This window comes from Chanodichthys erythropterus, chromosome 7 (genome assembly GCF_024489055.1).
Source record: "Chanodichthys erythropterus isolate Z2021 chromosome 7, ASM2448905v1, whole genome shotgun sequence".
NCBI lineage: Eukaryota > Metazoa > Chordata > Actinopteri > Cypriniformes > Xenocyprididae > Chanodichthys > Chanodichthys erythropterus.
In genome coordinates, this window is record NC_090227.1 from 39343489 (window position 1) to 39361498 (window position 18010).

Here is an 18010-nt window from a genome sequence, read left to right on the forward strand (position 1 = left end):
TATTAACTCATAATTAGGATTTACCAAAGCATGATTTTTTTTTTCTTATGTGGTGGAAATGATAAAAAGATGATGCCATTTGTAGGATGATTCCACTGAAGAGTGTAAACAGTGGCTCTGTATGGATTATAGACATTACCTTTGCAACATTCCCATGTGGTATGAAATGTATTAAAGAGTCACTAATCACACTGATGCTCTTAATGATTAAAAATGACTGCATGATTTTTTTTTTACAGTGCAAAGAGCTGTTTCTTTGTTCTCATTGTCTGAGTCTCACGCGGGCAGCAATGAGCTGAGACCCGCCATCAGCCCGGTGCCTTTCCACACGCCACAGACTCCCCGCACCACTCCTACTTTCAGCAGGTGACAGACGCACACATACACATGTACTGTACATATACTTGCTCTTCCTCTGAATGGATGCATTTTAGTGTTTGTTAACCGTAGTATTATACCAAGAGGACAATGTTGTCTCTGCAATTCCCCATAAAGTTTTGGATTGAGTATTCAAATGAGAATTTATATGCTAGGATACTTGTTTAACTTGTTTTTAATTTGTGTATGTTGCAGTGAAGAGGTTCCTAATGACCTGTCTGGGCGTCTGTATCATCTGGAAGTCATGCTGAAACAGCTGAACAATGATCTAGAAAAGGTGAGTTACATTACAGAGATCTGACCAGCGCAGGACAGGTTCACTAGGGATGGGCGTTTTGAGTCATTTTACTTAAACACATAAAACCAAAAAAAAACAGGGGTTGAGTATTTGAAAATGTTAATTTAAGTTGAAATTAAAGAATGACAAATTACATAAAATTATATTTTATTCACTTACCTATCTGGGGTGGGTTTCCCAAAGTCAACTATGGTCGCAAGTTCCGCCATTACCAACAGAGTTCACCAGAACTTGCGACCATTTTTACATTAATCACAATTTAGAAATAAAAGGCCATTTTCTACCCTGATTTTAGCCCTCTGATTTGAACGCTGCGTTGGAAGGGGCGTGTCTGCTGTGAGACTTCACTGCTGTGATTGGCTAACATCTTTGCATATGAAATAAGTATTACATGCGAAACTCTTGAAATCTTTTGCTACGTTTTAACTGTTACAGCTGTCAAGATTAACTAATCGTAGTATTATATTTAGATCTACTCCCGTCGCATGAAAGGTTGCAGTGATGAGCATGTAGCCAATGACAGACAAATGCAGTGATCTCATCATTGCAGCTTGATTTCTGCATCACAAATGCTTTCATCATAACTAACAGTGCAAACATGATGTAAATAAGAGATTCATTGTGCAGTGTAGACAGTGTCATTGATTATAACAGACTCAGGTATTGAGTGATTGACAGCTCCAGCGATTGTAATGGGAGCGTTTTTTGATTGCTTTCCATATATAATTTAATCACTGTTTAAATAACAGATTATTTTCATCCTACTAAGAGAAACCATGTGAAGTTGACCTTTTAGTCACTGGTTTATTTACTGACGCATAGACAAAGAACATCCGACTGCATGAATCATTATATATCAGATCAGGCATTAGAATTAACACAGTTACTTACATGTTGTTGCATTACTGTCGAATCCATGTGGTACAAGTCTGTTTGCAAAGCCTGCGCCGAAATGCGATTCATTTACCCAAGAATCCGCAGTGAAATGTACTGAATACAAAAAAATAAAGCTCAACTGAGACATTCACATTGTTGAAATTAAATAACCATATTCCTAGGATTAGGATCCTTTAACCTGTTAACTGTCACCCCCACTTTTTTTTTTTTTTGACAAGAAAATGCACTATCCAAACTTAAATGGTTGTAATTCAAGAATACTTTGGAGTATAGACATAAGGCTGGTCTTGTTTTAAAATTTGGCAGATTATTGTAGAAGTGAAATAACTTATGTAAGTGAAACAGAAAAAAAGTTATAGAAGTTTAAGTTTATGAAAATGTAAAATGTAAAAATATATTTTATATTTTATATAAAATTTATATTTTACAAAACAAGTTTTACTCTAAAACTGCAAGGAAATCGAAGCCAAAAATCTGAACAAATTGTTTTCCAAATTTCAGGTTGATATCTCAAAAAATGAGCTTTCAGTAAGATTTTGTTTGGGCGCAGTACCACACTTTTTCACTAGATGACAACCAAGCTCCATTGGTGACTATATAAAGGCGCCTCCATTTCCATAAATGGTTTGAGTGATCTGAACCATATATTTCCATAATTTTCATACAATTTATGAAGTAGACATCCTATATAGAAGTAGTATGGCAAGTTTGGCAGAAAATTGAATATGAATTCAGCCTCTAATAAACATAAAAATAACATGAATGTGGGTTATAGATCGCCGCCACAATCATAAATGTATTTTTTTTTTTTTTTTCTATTAAAAACAATTTCAGAACTTTTTTTCTCAAAAAATTGAATGGATGTTATCTTTTGAACTCTTGGCATGAAAACAAACATGTTTCAACCAATCTTTAATGATTTTTCATGTTCATCGCTATTTTAAAATAAAGGTCTGAACATGCCTTATGAAGTATGAAAATATGCTTGTTGCAAATTGATAAATTACTGCTCCTCTGTAGGTTTAGTATAGCATATTACTGTTTTAAATATGTAATGGCTGTGGGCCCACTGCTGGGCCCGTGACCGTTAACAGGTTAAAGGTAATGTTATTTTTAGTTCTGTGTCACTCTTCTCTCCTCGTCATCCCACTAACTAACACGCCAGTGGGTGGGGCTAACGTTGCAATGATGAAGTAGGCGTTGATTTCTTCATCTATCTAGATAGGCACATTCCGGGATCAGTCGTTCGCTGGGCCTGGTGTCAATAAAAGCTTTTATTGGACTAACAAGGAAGTTTTCAGTTCTGAAACTTATAGGATATTCTTATAGTACGATGACCTCTTATATATCAAAAGCTCAAGGAAAAGTTGATTTCTCATTTCATCACCCCTTTAAATGAAACAATAAAAGTTAAAAATGAAAATAAAAGTGATTTTTATAGTAACTTGACCATCCTCATAATCATGCTTCTCTCTTCCTCTCCTCCTCTTCCCTTGTCTGTTCCTTCCTGTCCCTCCCTCTCAGGAGAAACAGGACAAGGCCGTGTTATTAGCAGAGATGGCTAATCTGAGGCAGAACAACCAGCGTCTGCAGGAGGAATCGCACTCAGCCAGTGAACAGCTCCGCAAGTTCAGTAAACTCTTATCCTCTACCATTCCCGAGAGGAAATGAGCGCTTCCTTTCATTTGAGAAAAGAAGATCTTCACATACCTGTACTGTGCCTAAAATGGCATGTTTCGCTAATTTAATTCAAAGTCTCTTATCGCCCAGTACATCCACTGTCCCGCTCGCCCTCACATAAGGCAAGTCTGCCAGCCCGTCCTCACCACACACGAACCTGTGAGATTTCCGAAAGTGTGGCGGAGGGAAACCGAGAGTTTACGCGGGTCTGCCTGACGACTTGAGACTTTAAAGCTTTAACTTAAAGCCGGTACAGATGTATTTTTAAACAAACACACACACACACACGAGTCCTACCTTGAAACAAGCGAGCTCCCCATCTGATCGAACTACTTTCGGAACTATTTTCTCATTGTAGATTTATTTTTGTACTCAACGAGTCGACACTAAGCTTGAGCCAGTAAAACTGAGAGGCCTATTTAATGCACAGTCAGCTCAACAGCCAAAAAAAAAAAAAAAAAAATCAACAAATCAGAAAATAAACACTTGAGCCACGTGTGAGATCCTGAGAAATCACGGTACTGTAAGTGTGAGAAGAGGTACAGTGCTCTGGGAATGACACACAGATAATATCGTATAATTATAAATCGCATACTCGTGCAGGTACATTAAACGCTGTTGTATTCATATTTATAGTCAACTCATCTCAACTGATTTATCCTCCATGAATCTTCAACACAGACTTGATAGTGACTGCAATAACGGCAAAAACGCGTGAAGAGATGGAGAATCACCACCACCACCGCTTTCTAACGGAAAGCATCCGCTACTAAAACTGTGAGGTTACCCAAGTCTTTGATCGTTTCCTCTGTGCACGGACATCAGTCAGTCTTTAAGTGACAGTGTCATGTGACAGGAAATGCCACTTGCTCTTTTATGTATAGTTTTGGCATAGCACTGTGTGTAAACTTGGGCTGTTCTGTCAGTTTCCGACACTGTATATGTATATGCAAAGCCGACGCTAAGAAACCCTAGTCAGCTGTGTTCCATACAGACTCTATTTTTCTATTTGTATTTAGTTCAGGTTTATCAGGTGAAACGACTGTTGGCAATAGATGGCTGTTTTTAACTTCTAGACAGATCATCGTGTTTACATACTAAGACGATCCACGACTGCAGATGGTTATGAGCTCTGGAAAATCGTCAAGAGTAACTGGAATAACAGTCAGGCTGGATCCGATACGGTTTATCATGTACCCCGTGTTACTCTGTACATGTCTGCCTTAAAAGTGGTCAGCTGTGACCAGCGATGTGTTGTAATTTACGACTCATATCAGCTCTCTCCTTCCCTTTAACCTGATGCGACTGGAAAAATATCTCCTCCTCTCTCAGGACCCGTAAGCTGCCCTCTTGATGACCTGATCTCTATTCGCCTATTTATTCACAACACAGCAAAAGCACTGCGACAGTCAGTCATCATAGCTATAAGTGAAAATATGATGTCTCCGCTCTTCTCAGACACACAAAAAACAACTATATACACGCCTAGGACAGTAACGAGCACTGTAAAACGCAAAGGTTTTTATTTATGGGGTGAGAGATACAAATAATAGACCTGATATCATTCATTTCAGCTGTTTTAGTAGTGTAATTGTACATACAGTGATTTTATACAAAGCTTTGAACTGCTGATAGCTGACGTTACATGTTCTCCCCACTATTATGAGGAAAAAAAAAAAAAAAACATTTAAAGGGATAAGAATGAAAATTTTGTCATCGTTTTCTCACCCTCATGTCGTTCCGAACCTGTATGACCTTCCTTTCTTCTGTGGAATATCAGTGTAATAGTTTGACTTCCTTACAATACAGTGGAATTGAAACAACACTAGGGTGAGTAAATGATGACCGAATTTTCCCTTTAAATAAAAGTCTGTATACATGTTGGAAGCTTTTAGTTATACATCGTCACCCTGGACATATTATAATGTTATGATAAGCTCATTCACCCCCTCTTTTAGATCAGCTTTCTCAGATTCTCATCTCATTGCTGTGACTACATGAAATTCACCCACTGTGTTTTTTTTTGTCAATGAAGCGGGAGGTTTTTCAGACTCTTGGTGTCTCACTCGGTTACTGGGTGTCATATCTACACCATGGATTGTCTTATGATTTCTGTTTGTATGCTTGTTTGATAGTTGGGTGGAGGTGTTTTAATTAAGTTTGTTCTTTTTTATTTTATAAAGGGTAAATATGAGTAATATACTTGTGAAAACATCTATGTGCATCTGTGTTGCGCATTCTTAAATCATGGCAAATTATATAGTCCAGCTGTAATATTTGAAGGTTTATTTTTATGTGTAATATTTTGACTATTTATTTTGATTATTTTTTTGTTTTGTTTGCTCTTTTTATAAATACGGAAAGACAAATTCAAGGTGAAAATGACAAGATTACGGATTTGGTAACATTATTTGAGGGTACTGAGTTTATATATGTATTTTTTTAGTTTGTCCTTTATATTTTGATTCATGATCTTTTGTACAAAGCTGATTTTATCCTTTTTGTTTTTTTAACTATTGTAATTCATCTTTTTTTTTGTCTCTGTTTCCATTAGCTTCATGCATGAAACAGTGGCTCCAATGCCTTGATTTAACTATTGATAACTGATCGATCTTTCAGTTTCTTTGGGGATGTTGTATCAATGAGTGTACATTTAATAAGTGTAAATTATGTTTTCATTATTTTATAAAAAAAATATATTAAAATATTTCATAATGATACATGTCTTGACTGTTATTTTATTTCACCAATAATTTATGATATACTGAAAAAAAGATGCAAGCAATTGACGTTTTATTGTTGTTAAAGGGGTGGTTGATTATGATTTCACTTTTTTTAACTTTAGTTAGTGTGTAATGTTGCTGTTTGAGCATAAACAACATCTGCAAAGTTCAAGTTCAATGCAAAGGGAGATTTTTCTTTTAGAGAATTTGCTGTTTAAAGACTACAACAAACGGCTGGTAGGGACTACAGCGAGCTTCTTCCTGGGTTAGTGACATCACTAATCCTAAAATTTACATAAACCCCGCCCCCGAGAACACGCAACAAAGGGGGTGAGGCCATGTTGAGCTGCTTTAGAGAAGAGGAAGAGTTGTTGTAGTAGAGTGTTGTGAGAATGTTTACGCCGGACTGCTTCACAAACGAGGGTCAATTCAACGCAGGATTTGCAGAAAAGATGAACATGACGGCACATGCTAGTCAATGAGTTGAATCAACTCCACAGCAACTACATAAATTTATCCACTAACCATTCAGAAACGTCTAAAAGTTGTAACTTCTTCCTGAGTCTCTCCATCAGTGTTGACTCCGGTTTGAACAATGTAAGGCTGAACACCGTTACTGACAATCCTCATTTTGGCTGCGTGAGATTCTCCAGCTTTGTTGTTGTTGAGCTGTTAAAGCTCCGCCCTCTTCTGGAAAGCAGGCCAGGGGCAGCAGCTCATTTTCATTTAAAGGGACACACACAAAAACGGCATGTTTTTGCTCACACCCAAATAATTTGACAAGCTATAATAAATGATCTGTGGGGTATTTTGAGCTGAAACTTCACAAACACATTCTGGGGACACTAGAGACTTATATTACATCTTGAAAAAGGGGCATTACAGGTCCCATTTAAGACAGTAAATCCTTGAAGTGGGTCATACTATTAGGAATCTATAAAAAGTCTATCTGTTGCAACTAGCTGCAAAAACATCTAATTCTGAAATCCTTGGATTTCAAACATCAGGAACCCAAAACCTTAACACTTTCAACATTAACCTATTTGATATTCAGAATCTTGGCCTTACCATTACTAGTTAGTAATATGGAGAAAATGGGACAGATGCTATTATTCCTAAAAACCATAAGAATGACAAAAATAAAAAGTGTGGAACAAAAGATTTGCATTTTGAATGCAACATTGGCTCCTTCTGCTGGTCATCAATAGGCATCCTTGAATTAAGAAGGGTAAATCAGTCAAAATTATTGTAAGAAACAGTTTTCAAACAAGTTTTCAACAGTCTTATTGGTTGAAGACAAATATTCATTCACTGCCCACTTTTGCTAGGAAACATATTATGTTTGGAATGCTGTTGGATGATAAAAAAATAAATAAAAAATTATTAATGTAATGTTAATTCTGTGAAAATTTTTCATTCAGAAATGCAAATGTATGAAGACGAAACCTTATTTTTCTGTATTCAAGAGACTTTTTTTGTAATTACTTTCCATCATTGGAATGTATGAAAATGAAAAAGGCCCAGAAATCCGCTGGAATATATGTAATTTTCTTTTATTAAGATTTATTTAACTGATATGTGCCTTGCTTGATACTCATTTAACTATTTTTGTTAATGCCATTGTAGGTGTATATTTTGTTTTGTTCTTGATGTTCAATCTTTTTTTTTTAAATTAAGAAACATTGTTTAAAATAATAAAGACTTTACCAGTCCTTTTACCACCCCAGGAACAAGACTCTTATTTTTTTCCCATTAAAACAGTCACCAATGCCCAACATTAATTAGAAAACCAATGAAGAATCAGTGATCCGTTTAATTTTATCATTATCATTTTTTAAATCAAATCAACAGCACAAAGAAGCTTTAGTTAAAGGATTAGTTCACTTTCAAATTAAAATTTCCTGATAATTTACTCACCCCCATGTCATCCAAGATGTTTATGTCTTTCTTCAGTCGAAAAGAAATTAAGGTTTTTGATGAAAACATTCCAGGATTTTTCTCCATATAGTGGACTTCAGTGGAGCACAAACGGTTGAAGGTCAAAATTACAGTTTACAGCGCTCCCAGACGAGAAATAAGGGTCTTATCTAGAGAAACCATTGCTCGTTTTCTAAAAAAAAAAAACATAAATTATATATGTTTTAACAATAAATGGCAGTGTAGACGATGCTAAGTGTATTACTGGCCTCCACAGGTCAAAGTTTGAATATAACAATTAGTTCAAACTTTGACCTGTGGAGGGTAGCAGTGTCTACACTGCCGAAATTAAAATAGAGAATAGAAGAGAGCTAGTTCAAGATGAACATTTATGGTTAAAATGTATATTATTTTTTTTATTTTTTTAAGAAAATGAGCAATGGTTTCTCTAGATAAGACCCTTATTCCTGGTCTGGGATCGCTATAAACTGTAATTTTGACCTTCAACCATCTGGATGCCACTGAATTCCACTATAATGGAGAAAAATCCTGGAATGTTTTCATCAAAAACCTTAATTTATTTTCGACTGAAGAAAGAAAGACATGAACATCTTGGATGACATGGAGGTGAGTAAATTATCAGGAGATTTTAATTTGAAAGTGAACTAATCCTTTAAGAGTTTATTTACTTTGTAATCATGCAATCCTGTTCATGTCTGTTCAGCAGTGCTGGGCAGATTATCAATGAAAGTCAGTTATGATTAATAATTGAACTCGTGTAATCAATAAAATACTAAGTCTGATTATAAGTATTTTCCATATTACATATATAATCAGTTTCCACCCAGAACTAGCGATCAAAATGTAAAAAATTATCATGCACGGCACGCTGCAAGTCAACATCGCAGGCGGTATTTGTCGCCTGTCCCTTTAAGATGACATGGTGCCTCAGCCAGACTGACATCATCATGGCGGAAGCGCAGTCAAACTGTACACTCTTTAGAAACCATAATAAAAGAAGCAGCAAAGGAAAAGCCTTCTATTGTTAGTTCGCCATGTAAAAGAGTTCATCTAGCGACTTCAGTTTCAAAGCTGCTGATGTGTCTAAGCGGTGATTGATTTAGAGCAGAGAGGCTGAAGTCCAGCTCAAGTGTTGACAGAGAGACTTCAGTCAGTCAGTGTATTATTAATAGACACCTATTGACTCCAGACGGAAGGATATGAACAGTTTACTTTACGTGTTTTTTGATCTTAAGAGGGTGCAGCGCTATTAAGGAAGTTCCTGGCCATATTTAAGTTCATTTATAAGGTAAAATCGCTTTATGTCATGTGAAATGTGACGTTTTAAACGGGAAAAGTAACGTTACGTTAATTTTAGTAGAGTAAAGGTCATCTCTGATTCAAGAGGACCTGAAACACCTCAGGCTGATTATTCGTATAGAAAACACTCGTGTAAAACATTACCAGTTTTGTCAGCCTCTAAAATGCCATAGATTAGTGTTTTGTACAGCATCAGCGCGCGCTGCACGGTGACAATAGGGTTTGGCGGACAAAGTTGGCGGTTAAAAGTGCTGACGTGTCCTTTGGCGTGCGGTCAGTGCCGAAGCTGGAGGGACACGCCTCTAGCATCTTTAACCGGGAGTCCGCAGCAGTCAACGCCACGTCAAAATGTCAAGAGCCGGCCGAAGGTCCAAAGCTTTGCACGCCAATAACGGGCACGCGCTGGCCGGTTGGGCTCCGCTGAGAGTGGCGCGCGTGCGCGTGCTGCTGCTGTGTCTCTGCGGCGCGCTGTCGCTGGCCATGATTCTGGCGCTGTATTTGTCTGCAGAGCCCAGCAACACAATACAGCATCATGCTGCACATCTCATCAGGGACAGGGTGAGTTGACATTGAGCTAAAGTATGGGAATGCATCTTAACGACATGTTGAGATGATTTATCTAACACGTTCAGTCACATTTTAAGGGTTTGTAGACCCGAAGTCATTATTTACTTCTGAATTAAAGGATTACTTCACTTTCAAATTAAAATTTCCTGATAATTTACTCACCCCCATGTCATCCAAGATGTTTATGTCTTTCTTTCTTCCGTCGAAAAGAAATTAAGGTTTTTGATTAAATCATTCCAGGATTTTTCTCCTTATAGTGGACTTCGATGGAGTCCAAACGGTTGAAGGTCAAAATTACAGTTTCATTGAAGCTTCAAAGGGCTTTAAACGATACCAGATGAGGAATAAGGGTCTTATCTAGAGAAACCATCGCTCATTTTCCAAAAAAAAAATTTAAAATTATATACGTTCTTCTAACCATAAATGCTCATCTTGAACTAGCTCTCTTCTCTATTAGACTAAATTGTTTAACTAAATTGCTATATACTTGCACTAGCATATTGTATATGACAATTTAGTTCAAACTTTGACCTGTGGAGGGCAGAAATACACTTACCAGCATCTACTCTGTTGGAATTCTAATAGAGAAGAAGAGAGCTAGTTCAATATGAGCATTTATGGTTAAAACGAATATAATTTTTAATTTATTTATTTTTTTAAGAAAATGAGTGATGGTGTCTCTAGATAAGACTCTTATATCTCATCTGGGATTGTGTAGAGCCCTTTGAAGCTGCAATGAAACTGTAAATAATGTAAATAATTAACAAACTATGAAAAAAAATAAGAGATAAAGCTAAAATGACATAAAATATAATTATATAATAAAAAACTACAATGCTTATGGTGTACAGAAAGGTCACACCTTTTTTTCTTTTATGTAAATTTTATCTTTTATGTTCATATTTCAAATAAATGCTATTCTGAGATGTATGGCAAGCTAATATGATACAGCATCTGAAATTCATGTGACAAATGTTTCTAAATGATCTAATGTTGAGTAAAGGTTAAAATACTAAAATGATGAACTGTAAATAAAACTGAAATTAATATGAAAACTGAAAATGTAAAAATAAATGCTAATTCAGAATATTAAGGAAAATTATAATTGTAGTATATCTTTTTTCTTGGCAAAAAACTACTTTTTAAACTCTAATATACACAGTCAAACCAAAATTTATTCAGACACCTTGAACATTTCATTCATTAATACAGTTTATTTACTATAGTTTAAAAAATGGTAATAAAATATGACAAGATCTCAGAGTTAAACTGTGTCAGAAAAAATGTATCTTATGTCAGATAACACTTAAGCAAAACATGGTCAGGTCAAAGTGTCTGAATAATTTTTGGGTATAATATGTCACAGTTTACTTTATTTTGCTATCCTCACTTACATAAATGAACCATAGTGTCCTGCACCCACTAGTAAAAATATATCAAAATATCTGAATAATTTTTGGTTTGACTGTATATATATATTTTTTTTTTCCATCAATATCTTTTTAAACATAGAAGGCACACTGCCATACTCCAAAAGTGATACCATAAAATAAGCAAATTGTGCACCATATTCCATCAGATATGCATGCAAAGTTGTCGTATGACACTCAAGTTGTATGCTTGTTCAGATTGGTTTAACTAGGGTTGAGCTAAACTCTACAGGACGTGGCCTGTTAAAAGGATGTCTAATCATCCTCCTAAGCCAAAATAAATAGTCATATGCCCACCTCTTCCTTAATCTTTCTGCAGCTTTCCCATAAGCCAAGTAAACACTCTGTGGCACAAGTGAAGAAGTTTGCAGCACAGGTGGATGGGCATCGGCTCTGGGAGACTCACCTGCGGCCCCTCCTAATTGAACGAGTGCCTGGGACAGCAGGCAGTCAGACCATACGACAGGTAATGCCACAGCCTCAACCATAAATATATTCTACTACTATCTAATCACCGCAAAATACATTGTTTTCTGTTGGTTATATTTTCTTCTTAACCCTTGTGCTGTGTTGAAAACCCTATCACACTTGTGGTGTTCCCGGTCAAAAATGACTGGGCTGCAAAAAAATTGCTTATAAATCTCTCGTTATGCCACTTTATCACCAAATATTGGATTCAATCTTTTTGTCAGCTTGTTTTCTTTCATTTAGGACAGGTTTTGTGTTTATTTTTGGAACTGGTTGATCGTAGGCCTTATTTATCTGAGCTTATGTACCTCAGTTTTTGAGTGAAAAAAGCATAATTTGTGTCAGTTTTACAAAAAATATTTAAAAAATAAATTTGCACTGTTTAGTGTTTATCACACTAGTGTGCATTAATGTTTAAACAAATTACAAAATGGCACAAAGTCACACTTGTTGCGTTTCCAGTCAAAAATTATCGGACTGCAGAAAAATCACTTGTTACGCTATTTTATCACCAAACAATGAATTCAATCTTTTTGTCAACTTGTTTTCTTAAAATTAGGACAGATTTTGTATTTATTTTTGAAACTGACTGATCGTAGGCCTCACTGAGCAATGAGAGATTTATACGCAATATTTTGTACCGTGAACACCACAAGTGTTACAATGTGGGGAAAAAAACACAAAAAAATTACAAACATTATCAAAGTTTTGGGAGGGGAAGTTGTTAGACTCTGGGTAAGTAAAGTCAGTAAATTTTAGTCCAATGCGATAACATTAACTAGCATCCTCTCCGGGTCACAACATGGGGGTTAAAGTTTACTGAAGTTCTCTCGCCTCTTTCAACTACAGCATATCTTATCCCAGCTGGGTTCACTGTCGGCAGGATGGACGCTGGAGGAGAATTCCTTCGTTTCATCCACCCCGAAGGGTGATGTGACCTTTACCAATGTGCTAGCAGTGCTGGACCCCTCGGCTCCTCGCAGGCTGCTCCTAGCATGCCACCATGACTCAAAGATCTTACCCGCAGACCCTAAAAACCCCAAGCGGGTGTTTGTGGGTGCCAGTGATTCAGCCATTCCCTGTGCCATGATCTTGGAGCTGGCCGCTGCTCTGGACACACAGCTTAAAGCCCTCAAACACCAGGTAGAGCGCCATCATGAGGAAAAGAGTTATCTAAAGCCTTATTCGGACGGGACCCTTTTTCTAAACGACATTTGAGCTACAATTTTTACCACTTGACATCTGTGATTTAATGTACCGACATGGACGGAACTAACATCTCCATGTTTATTACAGAGGTGGGAGTGTGCGTTTTCTAGATGTGGGCATTACAGAATGAGGTACACTACCAGTCAAAAATTTGGAAACATTACTATTTTTAATGTTTAATGTTAACGAAGTCTCTTATGTTTATTAAGGCTGCATTTATTTCATAACAAATACAGAAAAAACTGTAATATTGTGAAATATTATTACAATTTAAAATTATGGTTTTCTATTTTAATATACTTTATAATTTATTTCTGTGATCAAAGCTGTATTTTCAGCATCATTACTCCAGTCTTCAGTGTCACATGATCCTTCAGAAATCATTCTAATATGCTGATTTGATACTAAGTTATTATCAATGTTGAAAACAGTTGTGTTGCTTAATATTTTTTGGAACCTGTGATACTTTTTTCAGGATTCATTGATGAATAAAAGGTTTAAAAAGAACAGCATTTATTCAAAATATAAATCTTTACTATCTTTTTTTTTTATCAATTTAACACATCCGTGCTGAATAAAAGTATTAATTTCTTTCAAAAAAAAGAAAGAAAAAAAATTACTGACCCCAAACTTTTGAACGCTAGCGTATATTGTTACAAAAGAATTCTATTTTAAATAAATGCTGATATTTTTTTACTTTTTACTCAAAGAATCCTGAAAAAGTATCACCGATTATAAAATAATATTAATCAGCACAACTGTTTACAACATTGATAATAAATCATATTAGAATGATTTCTGAAGGATCATGTGACACTGAAGACTGGAGTAATGATGCTGACTACAGCTTTTTTCCTGTATTTACTATGAAATAAATGCAGCCTTAATGAACATAAGAGACTTTGTTCAAAAACATTAAAAATAGTAATGTTTCAAAACTTTTGACTGGTAGTGTATATGTATTTCATTTATTGATATAATTTAAATTTATTAAAAAACATTCACATGAGTTTATAGAAGTGCCTGTTTATAATAAACCCATGTAAGACATCTAGACAAGTAACTTACTTGACACTAATATTAAAATGGGCAGTTTATGCAACTTGGCTCTATTTATTATTTCATCATTTTTGTTGGATACCAGCCATATTGAACTAAAATGAAAGAATGCAGAAGACTGGTGCGTAAACGGTACCTTAGGTAGGTCAAAAAACACCTGAGGAGAAGTGTTAGGATAATACAATATCAGCAGTCACAGACTTTTGTATTCAGACGGGATTAGATTTCTCAGAGGACCGTTGAGTTAGCCGGAAAACAGTAGGTAATTTGATCTTATTTTTACTGAGGTTGTGTGCGGAAAACACAGACATGGCAGATTTGGACGGGATTGAAATCACAAAGTACGTCTGTGAAACAAGTCTTTTGGGAAAACTAGTCCCGTCTGAATAAGGCTTAAAAACATTTGGCATTTTGAGGGCATTTTGAACAAGAAAGCGCTGCATCACTGAGCAGATTGTGTTGAATCAAGCATCTTTCTCTCCAGAGGTCTGCGGTGACATTGCAGTTGGTGTTTTTTGATGGAGAGGAGGCATTTGAGGAATGGACAGACACAGACTCTCTCTATGGCTCTCGTCATCTGGCTGAACTTATGGCCCGTACCCCCCACCCTTCTGGAGCCGCCAAAACCACTCTACTCCAGGCAGTGGTGAGTTTGTGAAAGGTATATATACTGTATATATAAAGAAATATATATTGCTGTGTGATTAATGGTAAAGAATGTTTATTGGTTTTTATTTCAGGGTATTGGCAAGTATTAGCATGTCCAATTTAATACTTATTTTAACTAATTGTGTGACACTAGACCCAAAACATTACTTGTTAAAAAATAAATACCCTGCTATTGTTTTTTTTTTTTTTTTTTTAATGTTAAAACTCTATTTTCCTCCCAGGATCTGTTAGTCCTGCTGGACCTGCTTGGTGGCCCAGAACCATTGATTGTAAATCACTTTGATAACACAGCAAGATGGTTTGACCGACTCATTGCAGCAGGTATAAGTTAAAAACAACCCAGATTGGGTTTCTTCCTACAAACACATGACCTCTGCAGTCAGCATTCCTCTCTGTGTCTCTTTCAGAGAAGAGACTCCACAAACAGGGCTTGTTGATGTCTCATCCATCAGAACAGAGTTACTTCAGGAAGGATTTTTATCTTGGTCCAGTGCAGGACGACCACATTCCATTCTTAAACAGAGGTATAGAAATATACAGTATACACTCCTGTTCAAACTTCTGGAGTCAGTAAGAATTTTTGTTGTTGTTTTATGAAGATGATGAGAAATCAAATTTGCCTTGATCTTTTGACATATAAGAGGTATTTGTACCATTAAAACATCCTGCAAGTTTCATATCTTGAAATATCCTCCTCATTATAAACAAAGCATTTATTTCAATCAAGCTCCAAAAATGGGTTGTTTGGATATTGTAGGATTTGTGACATTGCACAGGCAAAACATTTGCATATGACCGCCTCCAAAGCAAGACATCGACGAATAGTTTTATATCATTGCATCATAAGCCCCGCCCACTGGCATTCAGTAGCTTAACAGCTGACATTCGCATATTAAACATGATACATTATACAGATGTGCACTCAGTTTCTGACACTCCACACACTTGAGTCTGTCGACAACAGGACTAATGAAAGAGTGTTCGCTTTGACGCGTCTAGTTTAAACGGCTCCTTTGAGTCTCTGTACATACTTCAGAGGGATCCCAGTGTCGGATACAAGTAGATTCAGATCACATCAGAGGATTATATGTTTGTTCGGAGCATTTTTTTTTTTTTGTAAACGAGGCACAGTGTAATGGAGAGTTCACAAAGAAACTTTTGTTGTGAGATGAAGCAGCAACTCTGTTGGATCTGACTGCAGCTTCATCACAAACTTCAAGTAAATGATTTCATAATGCTTTGTCTTTAAATTATGGTTTAAATGGATAATATTATTTTCAAAACACTTACTTCTGTGCAATATCGAGTGAGCGTTGATACGGGTTCCTATGTAGTGATGTTAGCCAATCATAACAGTGGCTGTTTCCTGACAAGCCTTAAAAGGAGCTGTGCCTTAAAACTGATAATTTCAGACAGAGGGACGGAATAAAGGGTGAAAATAATTGTTTTTCTGCATATATAATGTTAATAAAGTAAAAAAAAAAAAAAAAAAAAAACGAATATAAAATGAACCTCAAGGAACATTAAAATAATTTGAAAAACACATGTCCTGACCCTTTTAAATTGATCAAAAGTGACAGTAAAGGCATTTATAATGATACAAAACATTTTCAAATAAATGTTCTTTTGAACTTTGTTCATCAAAGAATCATGAAAAAAAGAGCAGCAAATCAGCATATTAAAATGATTTCTGAAGGATCATGTGACACTGAAGACTGGAGTAATGATGCTGAAAATTCAGCTTTGCAACACAGGAATACATGACATTTAAAAATATATTTAAATAGAAAAAATATAAATTTTAAATTGTAATCATATTTGGCAACATTTTTTTCTGTGTTTTGATCACATAAATACAGCCTTCGGTGAGCATAAGAGACTTCTTTCAAAAGCTTGCTGACCCCAAACGTTTGAACAGTAGTGTATGTATATAAAATGATGCACATATCAGCGTAAACAGTCTGTGTTTACGAAACAACATAAAGCTCATTTTAAATTTGTCCTGTTTGTACCCCTGAACCAGGTGTACCTGTGCTACACTTGATCCCCACACCGTTTCCCATTTTCTGGCACACGCTGGATGATGCGGAGGAGAGGATGCACCGGCCCACGGTGGAAAACCTCACTCGAATCCTGGCCATCTTTGTGGCTGAGTACCTGAGCCTCTAAACATGCTGTAATGATCATCCTACAGCAGATGTTTACATGACCAGTGTTCAGCACAGTTGAATGTGATTTAATAATAATAATAGAGCCATAGATCAGAATGACCAAAGAGACACGCATGCAGTATAATGTGTTTATTTGGAGTGTGAATGGTACGTACTGATAATATTCCTATATTTTTCTGCTGAAAAGAGCCATGTCTCATAATAGGACAAACACTCATGTTACAGCAGCTGTATATTGTGGGAAAGGACTTTATTCTTTTGACTGAGAATGAAAAACTGGTAATGAAATACATTTTATACATTAGTTTTTAGTTCATTAATCATAATTTGCACAGTATGTGCTATTGATGAACTACACTTTGCATTCAAGCTGTGTTAGGGCCAGTGGCGGTGCCATTTACAAGAAGGTCAGTACACAAGACATTGAGAGACACTTGTTTTAAGAATCTGTGAGTAAAATGTCATGTGACCTGATGGAGAGATCTTATTTTTTACATTCTTTAGTTAAGCTGTTACCATTATCAACCAAAAGACCAAGCGAAGGGTCTGATGGATATTCATAATAAACTTAAGGAAACACTGGAACGGAGTCTCTTAGGTTTTGTCGTTGTTGAGTTACAGCCAATTAAACAAAGTCTGCTGCTGTATTGATATGCAATTCTTTGGGACCACAAAAACAAAGTAGCGATATATCTTTTCTTATGTACTGTAACATATATCCAAGTGAAACGGATTACAGAAAAAGAAGAAGAAAAAAAATGTAGGGTGGGACTTGATTCAATCCATTGGTTGTTAATTGAAAATTAATGTGAAAATTGAATGTGAGTTTACAGTCAATTGAAAGAAATGGGATCAATAAGAGATCAATAACATCCATTTAGAAAATAAATGGGGTGAATTTATTTCATGTCAACTTAAAGGGTTAGTTCACTAAAAAATTTAATTTCTGTCATTAATTACTCACCCTCATGTCGTTCCAAACCCGTAAGACCTTTGTTCATCTACTGATCACAAATTAAGATATTTTTTGATGAAATTAAAATTTTTGATAAAAAAATACTTCTTGTGCACAAAAACAAAGACTTCATTCAAAAGTTATTCCACTTTCTTGTCAGTCTCCTAGGCTGTTGACTCAGTGAACGCAGTGCAGTGATTCCGTGTTTATGTCCGAACGGCGGCTCATTATTGGCCGGCTCCTGCGTCAGCATCACATGCATGCGTCGT

General features: G+C 36.0%; 2 protein-coding genes across 4 annotated transcripts in view; both read left to right on the forward strand.

Moving 5' to 3' along the window:
* Positions 1-5935, forward strand: part of sipa1l3 (signal-induced proliferation-associated 1 like 3) — a 107306-nt gene extending 101371 nt beyond the window's left edge. For all 3 annotated transcript variants that reach the window (XM_067390526.1, XM_067390528.1, XM_067390527.1), the window contains 3 exons: positions 240-366; positions 574-655; positions 3098-5935. In XM_067390526.1, coding sequence (XP_067246627.1) covers positions 240-366; positions 574-655; positions 3098-3244 — 356 coding nt within the window. In that variant the 3' untranslated portion in view covers positions 3245-5935. The remainder of the gene's footprint in view (positions 1-239; positions 367-573; positions 656-3097) is intronic.
* Positions 5936-8870: 2935 nt separating this feature from the next.
* qpctla (glutaminyl-peptide cyclotransferase-like a) lies at positions 8871-17722 on the forward strand. Its single transcript, XM_067389418.1, has 7 exons — positions 8871-9771; positions 11530-11676; positions 12528-12821; positions 14431-14592; positions 14837-14936; positions 15023-15139; positions 16639-17722. The coding sequence occupies exons 1-7, from the start codon at positions 9562-9564 to the stop codon at positions 16782-16784; spliced, it is 1176 nt and encodes a 391-aa protein (XP_067245519.1). The 5' UTR covers positions 8871-9561; the 3' UTR covers positions 16785-17722.
* The last annotated feature ends 288 nt before the right edge of the window (positions 17723-18010 follow it).

Bases quoted from the DNA above. Each gene is read 5' to 3' on its own strand.
- qpctla (XM_067389418.1), top strand. From the start codon at position 9,562: ATGTCAAGAGCCGGCCGAAGGTCCAAAGCTTTGCACGCCAATAACGGG. The intron at 9,772-11,529 runs GTGAGTTGACAT...ATCTTTCTGCAG, and splicing joins CACATCTCATCAGGGACAGG to CTTTCCCATAAGCCAAGTAA. The intron at 14,593-14,836 runs GTGAGTTTGTGA...TTTTCCTCCCAG, and splicing joins CCACTCTACTCCAGGCAGTG to GATCTGTTAGTCCTGCTGGA.